This window comes from Gossypium raimondii, chromosome 5 (assembly GCF_025698545.1).
Source record: "Gossypium raimondii isolate GPD5lz chromosome 5, ASM2569854v1, whole genome shotgun sequence".
NCBI classification, from domain to species: Eukaryota; Viridiplantae; Streptophyta; class Magnoliopsida; order Malvales; family Malvaceae; genus Gossypium; species Gossypium raimondii.
The window spans coordinates 28,966,095-28,975,308 of record NC_068569.1 but is presented as its reverse complement, the minus strand read 5'-3'; the positions used below and the strand labels follow the sequence as shown (position 1 = coordinate 28,975,308).

The 9,214-nt window shown below is 29.2% G+C and overlaps 1 protein-coding gene across 11 annotated transcripts; it reads left to right on the top strand.

The window, feature by feature from the left end:
• Window positions 1-2,500: 2,500 nt before the first annotated feature.
• LOC105770973 (sugar transport protein 14) lies at window positions 2,501-6,842 on the top strand. 11 transcript variants are annotated; one of them, XR_008196185.1, is made up of 10 exons: window positions 2,501-2,843; window positions 2,923-2,984; window positions 3,129-3,228; window positions 3,405-3,439; window positions 3,578-3,619; window positions 3,721-3,765; window positions 5,015-5,080; window positions 5,505-5,539; window positions 5,850-5,885; window positions 6,282-6,842. XR_008196185.1 is itself a non-coding variant. In XM_052631464.1 (9 exons), exons 3-8 carry the CDS (start codon window positions 2,926-2,928, stop codon window positions 5,869-5,871), a joined length of 324 nt encoding a protein of 107 aa, XP_052487424.1. In that variant the 5' UTR covers window positions 2,503-2,666; window positions 2,778-2,843; window positions 2,923-2,925; the 3' UTR covers window positions 5,872-5,885; window positions 6,282-6,842. The 11 variants fall into 11 exon arrangements, 6 of the variants coding, with proteins under 6 accessions (XP_052487424.1, XP_012447809.1, XP_012447806.1 ...); XR_008196184.1 differs by having other exon boundaries at window positions 2,509-2,843; window positions 5,505-5,885; window positions 6,282-6,530; window positions 6,608-6,842; XR_008196186.1 differs by lacking the exon at window positions 3,721-3,765.
• The last annotated feature ends 2,372 nt before the right edge of the window (window positions 6,843-9,214 follow it).

The window sequence follows — 9,214 nt, the reverse complement described above, 5'->3', positions numbered from 1 at the left end:
TCTATTGCTTTCGTATTTTCTTTGTTCTTTATTCTCTTCATCTTTCTTTATTTGATAACATTTAGTAATTTATTCTAATTAATTTTGACTATGAATGTTACTAATTCAGTACTTTATTGACTTTCAAAGGCTTGAAATTTTTTAATATTATTTTCATTATAGATTTTTATAATGTTTACTCTTTTTGATACAATGCTTAGAATTATCTATAGTCTCTTCTCAACCCTTAAATTGGGTGATAATGCGTTTCAGCGCACTCGAACTCACGTCCTCTTACACTGGCAACAATGTCAATACCAATCAAGTTAAGACTCAATCGGTTCAAAAACTTCAATTTTATGACAACTAAATTATGGAGATTTTTAGTGTGATAGGGGTAATTAAGTCATGTTATTGTCATAGGAAAAAAGAAAAAGAAAATATGTGAAGAGAACATGAATTATTTAATAGTTTTATATATATATATATATATATATATATGAGCTACAATAATTTATTTATATAAGTCGTTATGATTCCTAAAAAAGAATTTCTTATAGTTTCTTTTTATTTATATAATGCCTTATTCTTTAATTCTTGCTTACTTTTTTTTTTTGAAAGTATTGCTTTTGTTTTTATACTCTTTAGTTTGCTATTTTAGAGAGGCGGCAGTCTGTCTTGGCTTGATATTATTATTATTATTATTATTATTATTATTATTATTATATATGCATATTATGTTTATGTTATTTTTGTTTTATATTGTGTTTTGCATACATTATTATAGATACTCTAATCACAAAATAATTTGTGATCATTTATATTGTGTCTAAATTTATTTTATATTTGTATAATTTTTAATGTTGATTGAATTCAAAGAAAAACCATATATTCATATCCTGTTTGTAATTTTTTCTTGTTAATAATTTATATATATAAACTTTAAAACATATTTGTATTTGTATAGATTTCATGTTTTTAATTATTGTGCATTTTTCTCGTGATATTTCTTAATGTATCTCATTACATTAATTATTTTTAGAAATAAATAAGGGTTAGAGCTATTAAATAAGTCATTAAATTATAATCACTACACCAAAATAGGCTTTTAGCGGCGTTTGGATAAAAAACGCCGCTAAAGGTCGAGCATTAGTGGCGCTTTTTGGAAAACGCCGCTAAAAATATGCATTAGCTGCGTTTTCTAGAAAGCGCAAAAAAACCTAAGCCCAACTAGCGACGTTTTTAAGAAAGCGCTGCTAATGCTCAGGGCTTTAACGGCGTTTTTAAGAAAGCGCTGCTAATGCTCAAGGCGTTTTTGAGAAAGCGCTGCTAATGGTCAGGGCTTTAGCGGCGTTTTAGAGAAAGCGCCGCTAATGCGGCTTTAGCAGCGTTTTTGAGAAAGCGCCGCTAATGCTCAGGGATTTAAAATAATTTAAAATATTTGTTAAAAATGGAAAAATTAAAATACAATTATTTAAAATAATTTTAAAGTTTTTTTGGATACATTACTGATTTTTTTAATTTATATATTAAATAATATCTTATATAATCGTAAAAGAGATAGTATTAATTTTAAAATATTTAATTAATTATCACTATAGTTTAGGGTTGTTGGTATAGGGTATATGGTTTAGAGTTTAAGGTTTTATCATTTTAATTGCTACATTGATAATTTTAACCACAAAATTAGATGTTTAAATTAAAAAATAAAAATTTAATATCTCAAAATTAAAATGTAGAGATTTCCTTTTAAATTTCAAAAGCGTATATAGGGTCTTGCATTCATTACAATCGTAAGTTCTACGATTTTGGGCCGACTTTTTTATACGGGCATATCCATATAAAAATTTTGGGCCGACTTTGTTATCTGGCTTATCCATATAAAAATTTTATCCATATAAAACTAAAATCATTCCACATCGAACATCTAGCAAAATAGCTATATTTTAGTTAGAAAGAAATATCTCTAATAAAATGGAGATTAGATCGGAAATGAATAATATAAAATCATGATTAACGTCCCAATCTTTAATAGAAATTTGATATGTGAGAGATTAATTGCTTACATTGGATAATTCTAACTTAATAATTAATTACAGCCATTTAATCATTTTTTTCTTATTAAAATATATGATATTTATTTTGAGAGTACTTGATTTTTTTGTTAAAAAAATTCAATTTATAAAAAAATAAATGTTTTATAAAATCACTTAACTAATAATTTTTAACAGACAAAATAAAGGATTTTTAGCAGAGCAAAACATCGTCGTTTTGTTCAAAATGAAATAAATTTTTGCGGCATTTACGCCGCTATTTTTGCGGCATTTTTATGAAAAACGCCACAAAAAATAATTTTACTTTAAAAATAATTTTACTTAATTAATAATTTTAGCAGACAAAATAAAAAATTTTTAGCATAGCAAAATGGCGTCGTTTTGTACAAAATAAAATGATTTTTTGTGACTTTTTTTATAAAAAATGCCACAAAAGGTAAGTAATAGCAAACGCCCCAAAAGATAATAAAAATCCCGCTCACTCCCGAAAAAATGATTTTTGGTTACCCATTCGTTACTCCCTCTTCTTCTCATCTCCATCGCGAGCCCTAAATACCCCAAATAAAAGTTTGTACTTAATTCTTTTTCCCTTTTAATCTCAAAATTCCATGAGTTCCTTTGCCCTAACATCTCGTAATACCGTTCAAATCCCTAAACCTTTTCTTTTTCTCTCCGTGAATTTATATATATATGCATATAACAAATGATTCATTGATTTGGGGTTTTGTTTCTTTCTAAATCAAGACAAAAGGGTTTTCCGATCTATACCAAAAGACCACAGGGATTGATCTATGGAATTCCCATTATGAGGTTTACAATTTAGTTTTTAAGCTTTGTGGGATTGTTTTTGTTGTTGTTCTTTATTCCATTTTTGTGTGTGTTTTTGCAGAGAATGGAAGAAAATTACAGGAGGTTGAAGGAGATAAACAAGAAGCTGAGAAGGGAGATTAGGTATAATGAAAATTATATCCCTTTCCCATGGTGTATATATATATATAAACCAAAGCTAGGGTTTATTTGTCAATGAAAAGAAGGGTTCATGCTTTTTTTGTTGTTGTTGATTAAGGGAAGGAGGTTTTTTTTATTTATTTGCAGGCAGAGAATGGGTGGAGACTTTAATGAACTTAACATTAATGAACTGCAAGCTCTTGAAGCTAAAATGGATTCTTCTTTGCTAGCTATACGTGAGAGAAAGGTTTGAAATTATTGGAACTCTTTCTTTGTACCAAAAGGGTGTGTATATATATATATATATATATATATATATATATGTTGTGTGTATGTGTGCATTATTATATATATTGGGTTTTGTTTCTTTCATAGTTGATATATATATATATTATCTTTCTGCTAATTTTAACTCCATTTCAGCCTCCATTGAAAAGACTCCTAACAATGTTTTTGGGGTAAGTAATTATATGTAATTACATAAAGCTTAGACATAATAAACCCTAAAATCTAATTTAATTTATCTACAAAATCACTGCAACTGATGTTATAAATCAAATTACGAAACTAATTAATATGAATTGATTGTTTCACAGTACCATGTCATCAAAACTCGAACAGACAAACACAAGAAAAAGGTAAGTAAATTGAACAACTCAAATTATCAACTTTTTTCTTAAAAAAAAGGGTTTTATTTGATTCAAAATTTGGAGAAATTTTATACCTTTTCTTGTTACAGGTAAGGAATTTGGAGGAAAGACATGCAAATCTTGTCATGGAGTTGGTAAGAATCTTTGGGAATTGAATTTCATAGTAATTTGTAATTTTCTTAATGTTATGATCATCCAATAGTTGAATGAAATGTAGGGTAAAGCAGGTTTCGCACTTTTTAATATAGAAATTTGTTTTTTTTCAATTTGGTACACTTATTTAGTAAAGTTATATATTTTGGTTCTAAAAAGTAGCAATGTAAATTTTTAGTGTTTAATTCTGGTTTTAAGGTTAATTCAATGAAAGTTAATTATTGGTATTACTAGTGTTGAATTTTCATGATTTTGTTAATAAAATATATTTAATTTTAATTGTGACTTTGTTTGATTTTGTGTTTAATTTGTTAAATAAGTATGATGCTTGTGTTATTTTGGGTTATAGAGTTGAATTGATGAAAGCTAATTATTGATATTATTAGTTAAGGGTAAATATAATTTTTGGTAGTTGAATTTGGATTCAATGTCCTAATTGATTATTATGTTTATTTTTGCTCATATTTGTACCCAAATTTGACTTTCGTCACACCTTTTAATTTGTTTTTGTAACTTCATTAAAATTGGATGAAGTGGACCAAACATCAAGTTACATGTAACAGGTACATCAGCTAATGATGTGGCATGTGTGTCACGTGCCTAAACTTAATTGGTCCACGTCATCTAAATTTGACTGAGTTACAAAAATAGGTTGTCAAATGTGTGATGAAAGCCTCTAATTCATATGCCCTTCGCCTTTACCAAAACCAACAGCCTACACTTGTTCTTCACCATGGAACCAATGATCTTCGCCTTTATCAAAATAGTGTAGTTTATAAGTTTAAATCGGTATAAATAAATATAATTTTCCTTTTAGCTCGTTTATCTTTTACTTTTTTTTCTTTAATAAATTAGTAAATACTTCAAGAAAGCAGCAACGACGTTTTTGCTGAAATATAAACAAGCCTCTATTCTCCAATGCGAGTTCGAACAATTAATTTTCAGTATGGTGATCTTGGCTTTGCTTAAATATCTTATAACCATGCAAGATTTGTCTATACAATACTGTCAAAGTTTAATATAAGCAAGTTAGAGAGGAATCAAGAAAGGGAGCACTTCATCTAGGATACAAACAAGCTTTGGCTTTTTGTAAGTCTCTGTCCCCTGTATATGGTTGCTGCTTTCTTGAAGTATTTACTAATTTAAAAGAATCAGGAAAGCCATTTTCTGGAAGTTGTTTATATTTCATGTGAATTTGGGCAATATACTTATGGTTTACTTGTAATTTAGGATTAATTATACTTTATATGAGGAGCTTGATGCTGGGGATATGGAGCGGACAAGAGATGTGTACAGGTATCTTTATGTTCTTGCAATGGATTAATGGTTCTGTTGGTTGCTACTGTTGCTAAATTGCAAGTGAAATAATTGCTTTACTAATAAATCTTGGCAAGAAATTTGCCAGTTGCCTACTATTTGAATGTTAGCATGTTTTGGTTTCATGTTCTGCTAACAGTCCATTTCATTACCCTGTAATGTGCCGATAAAAAGGGGAAAAGGAAGGAAGAAAATCTAAAATTTAACATTCGACGTTAGCTTTGTTGCTTCTTTTTTCTCATAGTGTTCTATTTCTTTGTATTATCAGTATCTTCGTTCTTTTCATGGTAGTGTTTTTACTTAAGGTTTCTCACTTAGCTTTCTCTTTGTTATTACTTAAGGTTTTTTCTTTTTACTGTGTGTTGTGATACTGATTATTTTGAATCGCGTTTATTTATTTCAGGTAAGGTTCATGGATCTTTAGCTCGTGCCGGTAAGGTGAGAGGCCAAACAACTATTTATCTATGTTTTTATATGGGATGATAAATATATCACATGCTTCAGAAAAGGATAAACGTGGTGAAAAATATCGATTCACTATAAAATTGATTTGAGAACTGGCATTTTCTTCACTTTCTGGACTAATCTGTTTGTCTTCTGCAAAACCCAGAGCTTTTTTTTTCATTTGTTTTCTGAAATTGTCCACCATGGCTGGTGGAGGGTTTGGTAATGAAGGAGGGAATTTGAAGAGAGCTCATCTCTATGAATACAATATTACCAATTACTTTATATTTGCTTGCTGCTACAGGGGGATCTCTTTTTGGATATGATCTTGGTGTTTCTGGTCAGATTTCTTTTCTATGATTCACTTTTGTTTTCCGTTTTTTCATTGGTTTTTTTCTTCAGCCTGTTTATGAATTCTGTTCATTTATATTAAGTATTAGCAATTGCTGAAATCTCTTTAGATTTGTATCCTATCTTCCAGATTTACTGATTTTCTTTTCAATCAAAATGATGTCTTGAGAAGAACCCTCTCTACACAATTTCTTTAATCATCAAACTATAATGTTCATATATTATTTGGTATTTAGGGATTATCAATGATTCCTAAGCTACTTGCATTATAGATAATGTATTTGTTTCTGTTTGTTAGAAGATTTATGTTATTTGATTCAAAAGAGCTCAATAAGATGCTTATTTCAAGATGATGACACTGTTTATCTTTTAATATTGATTGCAGGTGGAGTGACTTCCATGGATGATTTCTTGAAGGAATTCCTCCCAAAGATATATAGAAGGAAACAAGCAAATCTTCATGAAACTGACTACTGCAAATATGACAACCAGCTCCTCACACTTTTTACGTCTTCGCTCTTCGCAGGCCTTGTTTCTACATTTGGTGCCTCCTATGTTACTAGAAACAAAGGGCGTCGAGCCAGCATCCTTGTTGGTGCAGTCAGCTTCTTCCTAGGAGGAGCTATCAATGCAGGTGCGGTGAATATCACAATGTTGATCGTAGGACGCATTCTTCTTGGTGCTGGCATCTAAATGTGTTTGGTATTTTAGGTATCCAACATTTATTGATGCACTGAGAGATTTGGATGATCCTCTTACAATGGTGCACCTGTTTGCAATGTTAATTTTGAATTTTTGAATCTTTGGATTTAGGATTTGTTTGAATCATCCTTCTAATTAGTTACTTTTCTCATTTCCTACTGGATAGAAATGTGTTTGACTTTGGATATTTTCATCATTTCAGGCAAGAATGATTGATTTTTATTACAGTTTGATTATGGTTTTAGTCCCTCTGTTATCATTTGATTTTAATTTAGTATAATTTGATTTCTTTAATTTTATAATATTGACGTGAATTTAAAAAAAATGGTAGATATGTGAATTTATTATTCGTTAGGATTGATTGGAATTTTAGGTGCTCATTTATTTAAACATAATACTTTAATTTTAAATTTAAATTCATTAATTTTATATTTAGCTTTAAAGTTAAAATTTTAATAGAAATTTTAATTTAATTAATTTTTTCCTTAAGTATATAGTTTAAAGTTTAAATTTAAAAAACAAAACATAATATAATATTTATCATAGAAATAAATATTATTTAATTAAAATATTTTTTTAAAAGTCATGTTTTTAGCGGCGTTTGTCAAAAAGCGTCGCTAAAAGTCATTCTTTATAGTGGCGTTTGTGGTAGAAGCGTTGCTAAAGGTCATGATCTTTAGCGGCGTTTGTGGTAGAAGCGCCGCTAAAGGTCATGATCTTTAGCGGCGTTATTTATAGCGGCACTTTTTGCGGCGCTTGTTAAAGCGCCGCTAAAAGCCTAAAAAAGCGCCGCTAAAAGTCTATTTTGCTGTAGTGAATATGTTATTTAAAAGCTTTCGTTACTTGGGTTGCTTTAAGAAGTATATTTGAAATGGGGAATTTAGACTGGTTGGAAAGACTCAATTCGGGTTAAGGTGATTCGGAACCACACTCAGTTTATTTTGCTAGAAGTTTCTAGCAGTTTTCCCTTATAGGATATTTTTGTCTCCCTTATTTACGGAAGTCACGATAGACAAAAAAGGAAATATCTTTGGGAAGATTTAAAATCGGTTATCCCTCTGAATTCGTATGCATAGGTAGTCTTGGGAGACTTTAATGCTATTCTTTTTTTCGAGTGAAAAGAAAGGTGGTCGATCTAAAGGGAAGGGTTGTTCTTTTTTTGGTGAATTTGTGGAAATGGTAGAACTTCATGACTTGAGATTTAGGGGTCCTTTGTTCACTTAGCATATAGGTGGTGTTTTTGAAAGATTAGATCGCGCTCTTGGTGATGATGCTTGGTTGAGAGCTTTCCCTAATAGCTTGGTTACTCATTTTTTGCGGATCAAATCAGATCATAGACCTCTTTTTCTATCCGTTTCTTCGAAGATTGTTTTACCTAGAGGAAAGCCGTTGTAACAACCCATTTTTCTGTGGTGTCAAAAATAGTGGTTTTGGGGACCACTAATCTGACGAGTATGTTCGTATTAATTATTAATTAATTCATATGAGTCGATTACATTTTCATATTAAATTTTGATTTGGTAAATTTTAGTTTATTGAACAAATAGTTCAGTAAAATTGTTGTCTTGAAAGTCAAGTGGTTCCAGAAAATGAGGTATCGAGATCTTGTTTCGGTAAATCGAGCCCATAAATATTTTTTATTAAATAGTTACGGAGATATTATTTTGTCATGTGAAATTTCTATTTATAAATTTTAATGTTTGATTGAGTAATTAATTAAAAAAGACTAAATTGTAAAAGATGTAAAATCTAGTCAGTATTGAATTATAATTGTAATAGCCCATTTTTCAGTGGTGTTAGAAATAGTGGTTTTGAGGCCACAAATCCGACGAATAAGTTCAGTAAATATTATTATTTAATATTTTCGAGTCAAATATGGTATTAAAATAAATTTTAATTGGCAATTTATGATATTTGAATGAATAATTAGGTCCAAATGATATGACCCTAAAGTCAAGTTGTTTTAGAAAATGAGATATCGGGATCTTATTTCTATAATCGAGTCGTAAATATTTTAATAAATATTTACGGAGTATTATTAAGGTTTTATTAAAATTTGGTTAAGAAATTTTAACGTTTAGGTAGTTAATTAAAGAAAAGACTAAATTGTAAAAGGTGCAAAATGCGTAAATATAGCATTTTAGTGATTTAATGGCTTGATTATTAAATTAGAAAGGACCAATGTAGTAAATAGTCCTTATTATTGACATTGGACGGCACTATGTATTAAAATTATAAAATATTATATGTTTTAATGGCAAAATGGTAAATTTTAAGAAATTAAAACAAAATTAAAAGAAGAAAAAGCCAATTCTTCTTTATCTTTTCAATTCACAAGCCAAAACACCATGGGAATTCAACTTTGGAGGTTCGAACATTTTTAATTCTTGCATGTAAGCACATTTTGATTTTGTTTCTTGTAATTTTTATATTTTTGAGATCGTTGCAACTAGGTCCAACTAGCCTATACTTTCGTTTTTGAAACTATTAAAGATTTTGAATTTTTCCATTGATGAATCTTGTGAATTTAGATGTTAAATGATGAATTTGAAGTGTTGACTAGTATTTAAAAGTATGTTGTTAAATGATTTTGATGAATTTCCTTATTAGAGACTA